At 38.9% G+C, this 17988-nt stretch overlaps 2 protein-coding genes and 1 non-coding gene across 3 annotated transcripts; 1 reads left to right on the top strand and 2 right to left on the bottom strand.

Moving 5' to 3' along the window:
• Positions 1–11660: 11660 nt before the first annotated feature.
• LOC148194057 (uncharacterized) lies at positions 11661–12146 on the bottom strand. The gene has a single exon (XM_088097098.1). The coding sequence runs from the start codon at positions 12144–12146 to the stop codon at positions 11661–11663; it is 486 nt and encodes a 161-aa protein (XP_087953224.1).
• Positions 12147–12258: 112 nt separating this feature from the next.
• On the bottom strand, positions 12259–16607 carry LOC148194055 (uncharacterized). Its single transcript, XM_088097097.1, has 2 exons — positions 13451–16607; positions 12259–13274 (listed from the first exon to the last, which is right to left on the bottom strand). The coding sequence occupies exons 1-2, from the start codon at positions 16605–16607 to the stop codon at positions 12259–12261; spliced, it is 4173 nt and encodes a 1390-aa protein (XP_087953223.1).
• LOC148194056 (small nucleolar RNA R71) lies at positions 15970–16076 on the top strand. Its single transcript, XR_015781808.1, has one exon. It is a non-coding gene; the product is annotated as a small nucleolar RNA R71 (small nucleolar RNA).
• Positions 16608–17988: the final 1381 nt, after the last annotated feature.

Genomic DNA, 17988 nt, shown 5'->3' with positions numbered 1-17988 from the left:
GAGAGAAAAAGAAAAGAGTTGATGAAAGAGTAGAAGAGAGTGCTGAAAAAGAAATTGAGAGAAAATGTAAGGAGAAGGAAGAGGGAGAAAAAAAATCAAGAGAGTGAGAAAAAGATGCGTGCGTATGTCCCTACAACTCCATTCCCTCAAAGGTTGAAGAAGCAAGAACAAGCCAAGCAATTTGCAAGATTTCTTGATGTTTTTAAGAAGCTCCACATTAATATTCCATTTGCCGAAGCATTAGAGCAAATGCCAAGTTATGCTAAATTCAGGAAAGACTTGCTGTCAAAGAAAAGGAAGCTTCAAGAAGATGAAACAATTATGCTCACAGAGGAGTGCAGTGCAATAATTCAACAAAAATTGACTCCAAAGTTGAAAGACCCAGGAAGCTTTGTCATTCCATGTGAGATTGGAAACATAACTGTGGGTAAAGCATTATGTGACCTTGGAGCAAGTATCAATTTGATGCCTTTGTCCATTTTTAAAAGGCTGGGTATTGGTGAAGTAAAGCCTACTATGATAACTTTACAATTGGCAGACCGATCAATGACTTATCCTTATGGAATTGTGGAAGATGTTCTAGTGAAGGTGGATAAATTCATTTTCCCAGCTGATTTTGTGGTTCTTGACATGGAAGAAGATGCTAGAGTCCCAATTATATTGGGAAGACCATTCTTAGCAACAGGAAGAGCATTGATAGATGTAGAACAAGGACAATTGATGTTAAGAGTGGCAGATGAAAAAGTCACATTTTCTATGACTGAAGCAGTGAAGCACAAACTTGACAGAGAGGATTGTTTCAAAGCTGAAATAATTGAGTCTCTTGTGTTGGAGGAGATAAATTTCCTTGTAAAGCAGAATCCATTAGAGAGAACTCTACTGTCAGGAATGGAAGCAAAGGAGTTGAAAAGAGAAATTAATGATGAAGAGGTGGTGAAGTGTGCTCATCAATTGGAAGTGCTGAAGCCAATATTCAATTCCACTAGAGGAATAGAAGATTTACACAAGAGTGAAGATGGAGGAGTAGAAACGTCCAAGGTGGAATTGAAACAACTCCCTTCTCACCTTAAATATAGGTTCCTTGATGAGCAAAAGCGTAATCCAGTAAATGTGAGCAATGAACTTTCATGTACTGAAGAAGATAAACTTTTAAGGGTGTTGAGGGAGTATAAATCTGCCCTTGGGTGGAAAATTGATGATTTGCACGGTATTAGTCCTACTGTGTGCATGCATAAAATTTATTTGGAAGAGGATTTCAAACCTGTGCGGCAACCACAAAGGAGGCTCAACCCGATTATGAAGGAAGAGGTAAGGAAAGAAGTAATTAAATTGCTAGATGCAGGAATTATCTACCCAATTTCTGATAGTGAGTGGGTGAGTCCAGTTCATGTTGTACCCAAGAAAGGAGGTATGACAGTGGTGAAAAATGAAAACAATGAGCTCATTCCTACAAGAAAAGTAATTGGGTGGCGAATATGCATAGATTACCGAAGACTGAATCAAGCCACAAGAAAAGACCACTTTCCACTTCCATTCATAGATCAAATGCTGGAGAAATTGGCGGGGCATGCATATTACTGCTTTCTAGATGGGTACTCTGGCTACAACCAAATAGCAGTAGCCCCTGAAGATCAAGAAAAGACAGCATTTACATGTCCCTATGGCGTCTTTGCCTATAGGAGAATGCCATTCGGTCTCTGCAATGCGCCTGCAACATTTCAAAGGTGTATGTTTTCCATCTTTTCTGATTTGATTGAAAATTGCATTGAGATCTTTATGGATGACTTTTCTGTATTTGGCTCTTCATTTGATTCTTGCTTAGCTAATTTAACCTTAGTGTTAAAAAGATGCCAAGAAACTAATCTAGTGCTAAATTGGGAAAAATGCCATTTTATGGTAAGAGAAGGAATTGTTCTTGGTCATCACATTTCTGCTAAAGGAATTGAGATTGATAAAGCAAAGGTGGAAGTAATAGAACAATTACCTCCTCCAGTGAATGAAAAAGGGGTAAGAAGTTTCTTAGGTCATGCAGGTTTTTATAGGCGGTTTATCAAAGACTTTTCTAAGATAGTAAAGCCTATGACTAATCTTCTTGAAAAAGAAACCCCTTTTGTGTTTGATGATGCATGCATGCAAGCATTTTTAACTATAAAAGAAAAACTTGTTTCTGCTCCTATAATGACAGCACCTAATTGGTCTTTACCATTTGAATTGATGTGTGATGCAAGTGATTATGCTGTGGGTGCTGTGTTAGGACAAAGAAAAGAAAAAGTGTTTCATGTGATATATTATGCAAGTCGAGTGTTAAATAAGCTCAAAAGAATTATGCCACGACTGAAAAAGAATTGCTTGCAGTAGTGTTTGCATTTGATAAATTCCGATCCTATCTTGTTGGGTCAAAGGTCATTGTTTACACTGATCATGCTGCTTTGAGATATCTATTTGCTAAGCAGGATGCCAAGCCACGATTAATACGTTGGATTCTCTTATTACAAGAGTTTGACTTGGAGATCCGAGATAAACAGGGGAAGCAAAATCTGGTGGCAGATCACCTTTCAAGATTGAAGCTTGAAGAAGGGAATAAGGACATCAAGCCTATTGCAGAGGAGTTTCCAGATGAAAAGTTGATGGCCATTACTTCCTTGCCATGGTTTGCAGATTTTGCTAATTTTAAAGCAGGAGGTATAATTCCGAATGACCTTACTTTTCAGCAAAAGAAAAAATTCCTGCATGATGCCAAGAGCTATTTTTGGGATGACCCCTTGTTGTTTAAAAGATGCGGAGATGGTATGATCAGAAGATGTGTTCCTGAAAATGAATTTGAGAACATCCTTTGGCATTGTCATGGGTCAAATTATGGGGGGCATTTTTCAGTTGAGAGAACAGCTTCTAAAGTGTTGCAAAGTGGCTTTTATTGGCCTACCCTTTTTAAAGATGCCCATAGTTTTGTGAAACACTGTGATAAATGTCAAAGAGTTGGCAATATTTCCAAGAGACATGAGATACCCATGAACAACATACTTGAAGTGGAGATTTTTGATGTTTGGGGAATAGATTTTATGGGGCCCTTTCCACGCTCTTTCTCAAACCAATACATTTTGGTTGTTGTGGATTATGTATCTAAGTGGGTAGAGGCTGCTGCGTTACCAATAAATGATGCCAAGGTGGTGGTTTCCTTCATCAAGAAACAAATTTTTTCCAGATTTGGGGTACCAAGAGCAATCATTAGTGATGGGGGCTTACATTTCCATAACAAACAATTTGCATCACTTTTGGGCAAATATGGTGTGAGACACAAAATAGCTACCCCTTATCATCCCCAAAGCAGTGGACAAGTGGAAATTTCCAATAGGGAGTTAAAAAGAATTCTGGAAAAAGTCGTGAGCTCATCTAGAAAAGATTGGTCAAGAAAATTAGATGATGTACTTTGGGCCTATCGAACAGCTTTTAAAAGTCCAATTGGAATGTCACCATATCAGTTGGTGTATGGAAAATCTTGCCATTTACCGGTGGAACTTGAGCATAAAGCATTTTGGGCCATTAAATTGCTTAATTTTGATTTGAAGACTGCAGGTGAGAAAAGGCTGCTTCAATTGGATGAATTCAGATTGCAAGCCTATGAAAATGCCCAGATTTATAAAGAGAGAACCAAAAGATGGCATGATAAAAAGATTGTGCTCAGAGAGTTTACCCCAGGCCAACAAGTTCTATTGTATAATTCCAGACTTAAATTGTTCCCTGGAAAACTCAAATCTAGGTGGTCAGGTCCATTTGTGGTTCAAAAAGTTCTTCCCTTTGGAACAATTGAAATCTCTGACCTTCATGCTGAGAGGAGCTTTAAAGTAAATGGTCAAAGGTTAAAGTTGTATTTGGGGGGGAATTATGAAAAAAATAGGTCTACTGTTTCATTCACAGCATCACATGGTGCTGCCAAAACTGGAGGTCCTTAGTTCTTCTCATTTAAATAAAAAAAAAAAAACTGACTGAAGAAGAAGTGAAGAAAGGGGCTGAAGATAGTGTACCTCATTCGAACCCATCTGCAAAATTGAAAAACCCTAAATTTTGCAGGATTTTCCTCCAGCCAAATTCCGGCAGCAAATCCGCCACCGGCAAGATGACACGCCAACGTCGCCAACCACCGCAGCCCACCGTGCCTGCAATGCAGAGACCCACTGTGCCACCGCGACGCTCAATGCGGACGAAGACGATAGCACCACGGCGCCCTGGTGGACCTCCGCCGGTCGTCGTTGTCGACTCCACCTATCAGCGGACATCATCTACACCACCACTCCGTTCAGCGCCGCCACCATCACGTTCGCCATCGCCTCCATCCCGTTCGCCATTGCTAGCATCCCGTTCACCATCGTCGCCACTCCGGTTGCCATCACCACCACTCCGCTCTGATCATCAGCGTTCCGCGGCGGACTCCCATGACCCAAACCACCGAAATGCATCCTCGTCTTCCACTCCGAATTCCACTCCACTGCCACAACAGACCACCGCTGCTGCTGAATCTGTGCGCCCTAATACAGTGCCACCAGTCGCAGAGCAACGTCCAAGGAAAAGGGCCCGTGCCTCCGCTAATTCCAATGGCATCACTTTTCAAAATACAGAACAGCGGAAGAGGTACGCCACATTACTCAAGCGGGTGATTGTGCCTACGCGTTATTGTGATGAAAATACACTGAGCACTTTAGGCATGTCGGATGAATTAAATTGGATGCTTGAGAATATTGGCTGGAGTTCTTTTGTCACTTTGAAATACCCTGCTTACGAGAAAATCACAAGGAAATTCTTGAGTTCTGTGGAAGCAGAGATATTGCAGGGAAAGGATTGTGAAGAAAGGCTGATAGCATTTAGGTTGCATAATATGTCTTATAGACTCACTTTAGCTGAGTTCAATGCAATCTTTGGTTTCCCAACTGGAGGTGAAAGGAACTATCCTAGAAGTTTTGATGCTTGGTCTTTTTGGTATCAATTGCCTCAATCAAGCTCTTTTGTCTCATCTGATTCCAAGGAGGCTAATATCCAACACCCATGTTTTAGATATGCCCACCGCCTCATGGCTCATACACTATTTGCTAGGGGTGATAGTCATTCTGCGGTTCGAAAGTCAGAATTATTATTCTTGTGGGGTATGGTTAACGATGTTCCATTGGACTCAGGAGCTTGGTTGGCAAGGCAGTTTCTCAAGGTAGGAAAAGCATCATCTGGGCAAATAGCAATTGCTGGCCTGATCACCATTATTGCTTTGCATCTCAACATTTCTTTGGAGAATGACAAGGAAATCTCAGGAAATTCCCGAATTGATTTGGAAATGTTAATCCATAATGAGATGCTGGTGAAAAGGGAAGATCACTATTGCTTAGTCATGAGTGCTATCACAGGCTTGCAACCTCAACGTCTTCCAAATCCAGAGTTCACATCAGTGCGGGGTAAAGATAGATGGACCTTCTCTGCTTCTCAATGCCAAAATCCCCCTCATCATGATCCCGAACCGTCATCTCACATACCTCCAGTTCCTCGGCCTTCTACGGCTGACACTAATGCTCATATCCAGCAGTCCCTTACTGAACTCAAAGCACAACAACTCCTACATTATCAGGAGTTCATCCAATTTAGGGACAATCAAATTCTTCATCGGCAGAAGGTGGAACAACTCTTACAAGAAGTTCTCACCAAGCTCAACTCTAGTCATCACTAATCTTGTGAGTTCTAACCCCCTGTATTTTTTTTTTTACTTTCCATACATTGGGGACTTTGTAAATATGTAGGCTTAGGGTGTTTGTATGTATGACATCTTACATTTTGCATTTGCATGTGCATTTAACGTTTATATGGAAATGTATCATTTTAGCTTTGAGTTCTATGTTTTGAACAATGATATTTTCTAAGCACATTGTGAATAGATTTCTGATTGCTTGTTGGGAAACTTCACACACTACACAGTGCGATTTAACACTAAGATACTAATGGAAGATAATATTTGGGGAAAAGATAGAAAATATTTTCTGTTAGGTTTCTATGGTGACACTCACTGCACTTGGTTACTAGAGAATTGTCTGTCAAAGTTTATATATATATAAAAAAAAAACAAAAACAAAACAATAAATTGAGGGAATAAATTGACACCCCTTTGAGACTATATGTTACTGGGGAAGAGACACTCCTTTGAGACTGAGTGTGGCAAGTGGAAGACCCATGCTTAGTTGACAGGTAAGTGTTTTCTAAGTGAGGAACCTAATAGAAAATCTTTTTCAGGACACTTCAATGTCAAATATTATCTACCTTAATGTCTTGTGTCATACCTCAATTCAGTAATTGCACTTAGGGTCCCAATAAGTTAGTCATTATGCTTGAAATTTTGTGAAGTATGGGCTTGAGGAATATCATTGTTTGAACTGAACTTGAAATCAGATGGTATGTTTCCATTTAGGTTTTATATCATTCTGTGTGCATAATCATTCTGTGTTAGTTGAATTCTCTTTGCTTGAGGACAAGCAAACGTCTAAGCATGGGGTATTTTGATGTGTGAGTACATGTAATTGCATTCATGTCTTAGTTTAGGTCATTTGCATGCATAATTGCATTCATTGAAGGATTTAGTCATGGATTATCTCTGTTTCGGATCATACATTGGCATTTTGTGTTTTTATTGTAGATTGATGATTCTAAGTGCCAAAATCAAAATTTGGGAAGAATTGATGTACAAGATACCAAGATAAATCCAGAGAGTTCAACAACCAAGCTGTGAACAGTCTCACAACCTGTGGAGTTACATGTGGATGTTGCTTCTAAACGGAGTTGCAAAACAGAAAGTTCAACTACTGTTCTGTGAAAGTTTCCACAACCTGTGGAGTAATCTGTGGATTCACGTAAGAAAACAGAATTAAAGCAGAGAAGAACACAGGCAGAGTGGAGAGTTTTCCATGGGCTGTGAAAGTTTTCAGGAGCAGTTATTGAGCAGTTATTGATCTCTTTTATGACTGATTTTAAAAGATTAAATTAAAGGAAAGTTGGAGGAAGTTAGGGAAAAGGAAAATCACTCTCCTAAAAAGGAGGAATTGGTGGAAATGATGGGGGAGGAATGAAAAAACGTGGAAGGGGGAGACAAAAAGGGGATTCACAGACAACAAACGGGGTCTTCTTCTTCGTCTTCTTCTTGGAGCTTTTGGCTGCAACTTTTGGCGGAACTTTTTGCTTTTGATTTTTCTTTTTCCATTATGCAGAACTAAATTTCCTTTTGTTAGTGGATTGATGTAGTGCTTTGGATTATATTTTCTGAACCTTTTTCAATTGATGTTAAGTTCATTTTAATTATCCCAGTGTTCTATTTATGTTTTAATGTCTATTCTATGAGCAGTTTCACAGTTGGGAGATTGAGAATTGCTTGCGTTTATAAATAGAATAGATTAGATGCTGTCACAATTGGGAAATTGGGCAGGACTAGTTAGTTTGAATTGAGATATGATTGTTCTTCATGATCTTGTTGAATTTGTAATTGGCCTAAGGGATTGGGGATTCAAATTCAAGGGATACGTTTGCCTACTAAGGGATTAGGGGTAAACAAGCTGTAAATAAACTCAAGTGGATAATTATAATTTACACATCGATTGAAAAGGGGAGGAAATTATATGAAAAGGTATGAAATCAATTCTCTAACATTGTTTATACTATTTGAATTTCCAGCACTTGTTTATGTTCATCATTCTACTTGACAATCTTTGTTGCTCAAAAAAATTAAGTAAATTAGTAAACTAGTACTCAACTCATTCAAGTGATGTACGTTTGGCAAGTGTACCAATCGTAATTGTAGTAACAAAATATCGTCCTCAAGGATTGAATGAGTTGAGTACTAGTTTACTAATTTACTTAATTTTGAGCAATAAAGATTGTCAAGTAGAATGATGAACATAAACAAGTGCTGGAAATTCAAATAGTATAAACAATGTTAGAGAATTGATTTCATACCTTTTCATATAATTTCCTCCCCTTTTCAATCGATGTGTAAATTATAATTATCCACTTGAGTTTATTTACAGCTTGTTTACCCCTAATCCCTTAGTAGGCAAACGTATCCCTTGAATTTGAATCCCCAATCCCTTAGGCCAATTACAAATTCAACAAGATCATGAAGAACAATCATATCTCAATTCAAACTAACTAGTCCTGCCCAATTTCCCAATTGTGACAGCATCTAATCTGTTCTATTTATAAACGCAAGCAATTCCCAATCTTCCAACTGTGAAACTGCTCATAGAATAGACATTAAAACATAAATAGAACACTGGGATAATTAAAATGAACTTAACATCAATTGAAAAAGGTTTAGAAAATATAATCCAAAGCACTACATCAATCCACTAACAAAAGGAAATTTAGTTCTGCATAATGGAAAAAGAAAAATCAAAAGCAAAAAGTTCCGCCAAAAGTTGCAGCCAAAAGCTCCAAGAAGAAGACGAAGAAGAAGCCCCCCGTTTGTTGTCTGTGAATCCCCTTTTTGTCTCCCCCTTCCACGTTTTTTCATTCCTCCCCCATCATTTCCACCAATTCCTCCTTTTTAGGAGAGTGGTTTTCCTTTTCCCTAACTTCCTCCAATTTTCCTTTAATTTAATCTTTTAAAATCAGTCATATAACTGCTCAATAACTGCTCCTGGAAACTTTCACAGCCCATGGAAAACTCCCCACTCTACCTGTGTTCTTCTCTGCTTTAATTCTGTTTTCTTACGTGAATCCACATATTACTCCACAGGTTGTGGGAACTTTCACAGCACAGTTGTTGAACTTTCTGTTTTGCAACTCCATTTAGAAGCAACATCCACATGTAACTCCACAGGTTGTGAGACTGTTCACAGCTTGGTTGTTGAACTCTCTGGATTCATCTTGGTATCTTGTACATCAATTCTTCCCAAATTGTGATTTTGACACTTAGAATCATCAATCTACAATAAAAACACAAAATGCCAATGTATGATCTGAAACAGAGATAATCCATGACTAAATCCTTCAATGAATGCAATTATGCATGCAAATGACCTAAACTAAGACATGAATGCAATTACATGTACTCACACATCAAAATACCCCATGCTTAGACGTTTGCTTGTCCTCAAGCAAAGAGAATTCAACTAACACAGAATGATTATGCACACAGAATGATATAAAACCTAAATGGAAACATACCATCTGATTTCAAGTTCAGTTCAAACAATGATATTCCTCAAGCCAATACTTCACAAAATTTCAAGCATAATGACTAACTTATTGGGACCCTAAGTGCAATTACTGAATTGAGGTATGACACAAGACATTAAGGCAGATAATATTTGACATTGAAGTGTCCTGAAAAAGATTTTCTATTAGGTTCCTCACTTAGAAAACACTTACTTGTCAACTAAGCATGGGTCTTCCACTTGCCACACTCAGTCTCAAAGGAGTGTCTCTTCCCCAGTAACATATAGTCTCAAAGGGGTGTCAATTTATTCCCTCAATTTATTGTTTTGTTTTTGTTTTTTTTTTATATATATATATAAACTTTGACAGACAATTCTCTAGTAACCAAGTGCAGTGAGTGTCACCATAGAAACCTAACAGAAAATATTTTCTATCTTTTCCCCAAATATTATCTTTCATTAGTATCTTAGTGTCAAATCGCACTGTGTAGTGTGTGAAGTTTCCCAACAAGCAATCAGAAATCTATTCACAATGTGCTTAGAAAATATCATTGTTCAAAACATAGAACTCAAAGCTAAAATGATACATTTCCATATAAACGTTAAATGCACATGCACATGCAAAATGTAAGATGTCATACATACAAACACCCTAAGCCTACATATTTACAAAGTCCCCAATGTATGGAAAGTAAAAAAAAATACAGGGGGTTAGAACTCACAAGATTAGTGATGACTAGAGTTGAGCTTGGTGAGAACTTCTTGTAAGAGTTGTTCCACCTTCTGCCGATGAAGAATTTGATTGTCCCTAAATTGGATGAACTCCTGATAATGTAGGAGTTGTTGTGCTTTGAGTTCAGTAAGGGACTGCTGGATATGAGCATTAGTGTCAGCCGTAGAAGGCCGAGGAACTGGAGGTATGTGAGATGACGGTTCGGGATCATGATGAGGGGGATTTTGGCATTGAGAAGCATAGAAGGTCCATCTATCTTTACCCCGCACTGATGTGAACTCTGGATTTGGAAGACGTTGAGGTTGCAAGCCTGTGATAGCACTCATGACTAAGCAATAGTGATCTTCCCTTTTCACCAGCATCTCATTATGGATTAACATTTCCAAATCAATTCGGGAATTTCCTGAGATTGCCTTGTCATTCTCCAAAGAAATGTTGAGATGCAAAGCAATAATGGTGATCAGGCCACCAATTGCTATTTACCGAGATGATGCTTTTCCTACCTTGAGAAACTGCCTTGCCAACCAAGCTCCTGAGTCCAATGGAACATTGTTAACCATACCCCACAAGAATAATAATTCTGACTTTCGAACCGCAGAATGACTATCACCCCTAGCAAATAGTGTATGAGCCATGAGGCGGTGGGCATATCTAAAACAGGGGTGTTGGATATTAGCCTCCTTGGAATCAGATGAGACAAAAGAGCTTGATTTAGGAAATTGATACCAAAAAGACCAAGCATCAAAACTTCTAGGATAGTTCCTTTCACTTCCAGTTGGGAAACCAAAGATTGCATTGAACTCAGCTAAAGTGAGTCTATAAGACATATTATGCAACCTAAATGCTATCAGCCCTTCTTCACAATCCTTTCCCTGCAATATCTCTGCTTCCAAAGAACTCAAGAATTTCCTTGTGATTTTCTCGTAAGCAGGGTATTTCAAAGTGACAAAAGAACTCCAGCCAATATTCTCAAGCATCCAATTTAATTCATCCGACATGCCTAAAGTGCTCAGTGTATTTTCATCACAATAACGCGTAGGCACAATCACCCGCTTGAGTAATGTGGCGTACCTCTTCCGCTGTTCTGTATTTTGAAAAGTGATGCCATTGGAATTAGCGGAGGCACGAGCCCTTTTCCTTGGACGTTGCTCTGCGACTGGTGGCACTGTAGTAGGGCGCACAGATTCAGCAGCAGCGGTGGTCTGTTGCGGCAGTGGAGTGGAATTCGGAGTGGAAGACGAGGATGCATTTCGGTGGTTTGGGTCATGGGAGTCCGCCGCGGAACGCTGATTATCAGAGCGGAGTGGTGGTGATGGCAACCGGAGTGGCGACGATGGTGAACGAGATGCTAGCAATGGCGAACGGGATGGAGGCGATGGCGAACGTGATGGTGGCGGCGCTGAACGGAGTGGTGGTGTAGATGATGTCCGCTGATCGGTGGAGTCGACAACGACGACCGGCGGAGGTCCACCAGGGCGCCGTGGTGCTATCGTCTTCGTCCGCATTGAGCGTCGCGGTGGCACAGTGGGTCTCTGCATTGCAGGCACGGTGGGCTGCGGTGGTTGGCGGCGTTGGCGTGTCATCTTGCCGGTGGCGGATTTGCTGCCGGAATTTGGCTGGAGGAAAATCCTGCAAAATTTGGGGTTTTTCAATTTTGCAGATGGGTTCGAATGAGGTACACTATCTTCAGCCCCTTTCTTCACTTCTTCTTCAGTCAGTTTTTTTTTTTGTTTTTTTTATTTAAATGAGAAGAACTAAGGACCTCCAGTTTTGGCAGCACCATGTGATGCTGTGAATGAAACAGTAGACCTATTTTTTTCAAAATTCCCCCCCAAATACAACTTTAACCTTTGACCATTTACTTTAAAGCTCCTCTCAGCATGAAGGTCAGAGATTTCAATTGTTCCAAAGGGAAGAACTTTTTGAACCACAAATGGACCTGACCACCTAGATTTGAGTTTTCCAAGGAACAATTTAAGTCTGGAATTATACAATAGAACTTGTTGCCCTGGGGTAAACTCTCTCAGCACAATCTTTTTATCATGCCATGTTTTGGTTCTCTCTTTATAAATCTGGGCATTTTCATAGGCTTGCAATCTGAATTCATCCAATTGAAGCAGCCTTTTCTCACCTGCAGTCTTCAAATCAAAATTAAGCAATTTAATGGCCCAAAATGCTTTATGCTCAAGTTCCACCGGTAAATGACAAGATTTTCCATACACCAACTGATATGGTGACATTCCAATTGGAGTTTTAAAAGTTGTTCGATAGGCCCAAAGTACATCATCTAATTTTCTTGATCAATCTTTTCTAGATGAGCTCACGACTTTTTCCAGAATTCTTTTTAACTCCCTATTGGAAATTTCCACTCACTTCAAGTATGTTGTTCATGGGCATCTCATGTCTCTTGGAAATATTGCCAACTCTTTGACATTTATCACAGTGTTTCACAAAACTATGGGCATCTTTAAAAAGGGTAGGCCAATAAAAGCCACTTTGCAACACTTTAGAAGCTGTTCTCTCAACTAAAAAATTCCCCCCATAATCTGACCCATGACAATGCCAAAGGATGTTCTCAAATTCATTTTCAGGAACACATCTTCTGATCATACCATCTCCGCATCTTTTGAACAACAAGGGGTCATCCCAAAAATAGCTCTTCGCATCATGCAGGAATTTTTTCTTTTGCTGAAAAGTAAGGTCATTTGGAATTATACCTCCTGCTTTAAAATTAGCAAAATCTGCAAACCATGGCAAGGAAGTAATGGCCATCAACTTTTCATCTGGAAACTCCTCTGCAATAGGCTTGATGTCCTTATTCCCTTCTTCAAGCTTCAATCTTGAAAGGTGATCTGCCACCAGATTTTGCTTCCCCTGTTTATCTCGGATCTCCAAGTCAAACTCTTGTAATAAGAGAATCCAACGTATTAATCGTGGCTTGGCATCCTGCTTAGCAAATAGATATCTCAAAGCAGCATGATCAGTGTAAACAATGACCTTTGACCCAACAAGATAGGATCGGAATTTATCAAATGCAAACACTACTGCAAGCAATTCTTTTTCAGTCGTGGCATAATTCTTTTGAGCTTCATTTAACACTCGACTTGCATAATATATCACATGAAACACTTTTTCTTTTCTTTGTCCTAACACAGCACCCACAGCATAATCACTTGCATCACACATCAATTCAAATGGTAAAGACCAATTAGGTGCTGTCATTATAGGAGCAGAAACAAGTTTTTCTTTTATAGTTAAAAATGCTTGCATGCATGCATCATCAAACACAAAAGGGGTTTCTTTTTCAAGAAGATTAGTCATAGGCTTTACTATCTTAGAAAAGTCTTTGATAAACCGCCTATAAAAACCTGCTCCATAAAATGGCATTTTTCCCAATTTAGCACTAGATTAGTTTCTTGGCATCTTTTTAACACTAAGGTTAAATTAGCTAAGCAAGAATCAAATGAAGAGCCAAATACAGAAAAGTCATCCATAAAGATTTCAATGCAATTTTCAATCAAATCAGAAAAGATGGAAAACATACACCTTTGAAATGTTGCAGGCGCATTGCAGAGACCGAATGGCATTCTCCTATAGGCAAAGACGCCATAGGGACATGTAAATGCTGTCTTTTCTTGATCTTCAGGGGCTACTGCTATTTGGTTGTAGCCAGAGTACCCATCTAGAAAGCAGTAATATGCATGCCCCGCCAATTTCTCCAGCATTTGATCTATGAAGGGAAGTGGAAAGTGGTCTTTTCTTGTGGCTTGATTCAGTCTTCGGTAATCTATGCATATTCGCCACCTTGTTACTTTTCTTGTAGGAATGAGCTCATTGTTTTCATTTTTCACCACTGTCATACCTCCTTTCTTGGGTACAACATGAACTGGACTCACCCACTCACTATCAGAAATTGGGTAGATAATTCCTGCATCTAGCAATTTAATTACTTCTTTCCTTACCACTTCCTTCATAATCGGGTTGAGCCTCCTTTGTGGTTGCCGCACAGGTTTGAAATCCTCTTCCAAATAAATTTTATGCATGCACACAGTAGGACTAATACCTTGCAAATCATCAATTTTCCACCCAAGGGCAGATTTATACTCCCTCAACATCCTTACAAGTTTATCTTCTTCAGTACATGAAAGTTCATTGCTCACAATTACTGGATTACGCTTTTGCTCATCAAGGAACCTATATTTAAGGTGAGAAGGGAGTTGTTTCAATTCCACCTTGGACGTTTCTACTCCTCCATCTTCACTCTTGTGTAAATCTTCTATTCCTCTAGTGGAATTGAATATTGGCTTCAGCACTTCCAATTGATGAGCACACTTCACCACCTCTTCATCATTAATTTCTCTTTTCAACTCCTTTGCTTCCATTCCTGACAGTAGAGTTCTCTCTAATGGATTCTGCTTTACAAGGAAATTTATCTCCTCCAACACAAGAGACTCAATTATTTCAGCTTTGAAACAGTCCTCTTTATCAAGTTTGTGCTTCACTGCTTCAGTCATAGAAAATGTGACTTTTTCATCTGCCACTCTTAACATCAATTGTCCTTGTTCTACATCTATCAATGCTCTTCCTGTTGCTAAGAATGGTCTTCCCAATATAATTGGGACTCTAGCATCTTCTTCCATGTCAAGAACCACAAAATCAGCTGGGAAAATGAATTTATCCACCTTCACTAGAACATCTTCCACAATTCCATAAGGATAAGTCATTGATCGGTCTGCCAATTGTAAAGTTATCATAGTGGGCTTTACTTCACCAATACCCAGCCTTTTAAAAATGGACAAAGGCATCAAATTGATACTTGCTCCAAGGTCACATAATGCTTTACCCACAGTTATGTTTCCAATCTCACATGGAATGACAAAGCTTCCTGGGTCTTTCAACTTTGGAGGCAATTTTTGTTGAATTATTGCACTGCACTCCTCTGTGAGCATAATTATTTCATCTTCTTGAAGCTTCCTTTTCTTTGACAGCAAGTCTTTCATGAATTTAGCATAACTTGGCATTTGCTCTAATGCTTCGGCAAATGGAATATTAATGTGGAGCTTCTTAAAAACATTAAGAAATCTTGCAAATTGCTTGGCTTGTTCTTGCTTCTTCAACCTTTGAGGGAATGGAATTGTAGGGACATACTCACGCATCTTTTTCTCACTCTCTTGATTTTTTTCTCCCTCTTCCTTCTCCTCACATTTTCTCTCAATTTCTTTTTCAGCACTCTCTTCTACTCTTTCATCAACTCTTTTCTTTTTCTCTCTCTCCATCTCACTCCTTTTTTCATTCTCTAACACTCTTCCACTCCTCAATTGAATTGCCTTGCATTGTTCCCTTGGGTTTGGTATTGTGTCACTAGGGAATGTGCCAGGAGATCTCTCTGAGAGTTGTCTTGAAAGCTGTCCAATCTGGTTCTCCAAATTTCTGATTGAAGCTTCCTGGTTCTTGAAATTAGTCCTTGTCTCATTCATGAAATTTGAAGTCTGGTCCACAAAGGTAGAAGTTTGCATTGTTAACTTCTCTAATGCATTTTCCAACGTAGACATCTTGTTCCCTTGATTGCTGGGTTGAGCTTGATATTGATATGGAGGCCTTGGCGGGTTAGATTGGATTGGATTACTCCAAGGTCTCGTTTGTTGGGGTCTCCAATTTGCATTAAAGTTGGTAGAAATTTGATTTTGTTGTTGTCCCACTGCATTTACTTGTACCTCTTGGTGAGTGGCCTGACATTCACCATTTTGATGCATTCCTCCACAAAAGTCACACACTGGAGATATTGTATTAACATTATTTGCTTGCATATTTCCCAACTTCTGAGTCAAATCAGTGTTGTTTTGGGCTAGGATAGCATCCAAAGTATTAACCTCCAACACTCCAGCTTTTCTATTTTGACGATCAAACTGCATATTCACTGTGTTGTTTGCCATTAGCTCAAGAGTCTCCAAAGCTTCTTCTGGTGTTTTGAGATTGAACGATCCTCCACTTGCTGCATCCAAAATTGCTTTAAAAGAGGGTGAAAGACCATTATAAAATATATGCACCTGTAACCAAACTGGTAGGGCATGATGTGGACACTTCCTAATTAGCTCCTTGTATCTTTCCCATGCTTCATATAAAGATTCAGTGTCTTGTTGCACAAAAGTAGTAATCTCGTTTCTCATTTTAGCTGACTTGGAAGGAGGAAAGTGCTTAGTTACAAATTTTGTAGCCATATCCTCCCATGTAGAAATACTCCCTTGAGGTTGTGATTGAAGCCAGCTTTTTGCCTTATCTCGTAGTGAGAAGGGAAACAACCTTAAACGAATTGCATCATCTGAAACTCCATTAATTTTCAAGGTATCACATATTGCCAGAAAATTCTCCAAGTGAGAATTCGGATCTTCTGAATTTGCACCTCCAAATTGATTTTGTTGAATGACTTGCAGCAATGCAGGCTTGATTTCAAAATTGTTAGCCTGAATAGGAGGTCTCACAATGCTTCCTTGATAACTATTAGGATTTGGCATTGAATAGTCACGAAGAGTCTTTCTAACAGGTTGGTCTGCCATTGTTAATGCCTCCTTTTCTTGTTCAATTAATCTTTGTTCTTGTCTTCTTTCTCTTTTTCTTCTTCTTGCACTACTTCTATTTCTTCTAGCAGTGCGTTCAATTTCTGGATCGAAAAGCAATTCTTCTGGGGTAACAGTACCTCGCATAAACAACTAAAAAAAACACAATACTGCAACAGCAATTACGTGACCATAAAATTGAAAATAAAAAATCAAAACTAAAAACAAAAATTCCCTAAAATCTACAACTCAAATCTTAAGCCAATTAGATCACTAATATCAACAATAATCAATCCCCGGCAACGGCGCCAGAAACTTGATGTACGTTTGGCAAGTGTACCAATCGTAATTGTAGTAACAAAATATCGTCCTCAAGGATTGAATGAGTTGAGTACTAGTTTACTAATTTACTTAATTTTGAGCAACAAAGATTGTCAAGTAGAATGATGAACATAAACAAGTGCTGGAAATTCAAATAGTATAAACAATGTTAGAGAATTGATTTCATACCTTTTCATATAATTTCCTCCCCTTTTCAATCGATGTGTAAATTATAATTATCCACTTGAGTTTATTTAGAGCTTGTTTACCCCTAATCCCTTAGTAGGCAAACGTATCCCTTGAATTTGAATCCCCAATCCCTTAGGCCAATTACAAATTCAACAAGATCATGAAGAACAATCATATCTCAATTCAAACTAACTAGTCCTGCCCAATTTCCCAATTGTGACAGCATCTAATCTGTTATATTTATAAACGCAAGCAATTCCCAATCTCCCAACTGTGAAACTGCTCATAGAATAGACATTAAAACATAAATAGAACACTGGGATAATTAAAATGAACTTAACATCAATTGAAAAAGGTTCAGAAAATATAATCCAAAGCACTACATCAATCCACTAACAAAAGGAAATTTAGTTCTGCATAATGGAAAAAGAAAAATCAAAAGCAAAAAGTTCCGCCAAAAGTTGCAGCCAAAAGCTCCAAGAAGAAGACGAAGAAGAAGCCCCCCGTTTGTTGTCTGTGAATCCCCTTTTTGTCTCCCCCTTCCACGTTTTTTCATTCCTCCCCCATCATTTCCACCAATTCCTCCTTTTTAGGAGAGTGGTTTTCCTTTTCCCTAACTTCCTCCAATTTTCCTTTAATTTAATCTTTTAAAATCAGTCATAAAAGAGATCAATAACTGCTCAATAACTGCTCCTGGAAACTTTCACAGCCCATGGAAAACTCCCCACTCTGCCTGTGTTCTTCTCTGCTTTAATTCTGTTTTCTTACGTGAATCCACAGATTACTCCACAGGTTGTGGGAACTTTCACAGCACAGTTGTTGAACTTTCTGTTTTGCAACTCCATTTAGAAGCAACATCCACATGTAACTCCACAGGTTGTGAGACTGTTCACAGCTTGGTTGTTGAACTCTCTGGATTCATCTTGGTATCTTGTATATCAATTCTTCCCAAATTGTGATTTTGGCACTTAGAATCATCAATCTACAATAAAAACACAAAATGCCAATGTATGATCCG

This window comes from Vigna umbellata, chromosome 8 (assembly GCF_029865625.1).
Source record: "Vigna umbellata cultivar VRB3 chromosome 8, Vumbellata_1.0, whole genome shotgun sequence".
NCBI lineage: Eukaryota > Viridiplantae > Streptophyta > Magnoliopsida > Fabales > Fabaceae > Vigna > Vigna umbellata.
This window is presented reverse-complemented; position numbering and strand designations above follow the sequence as displayed.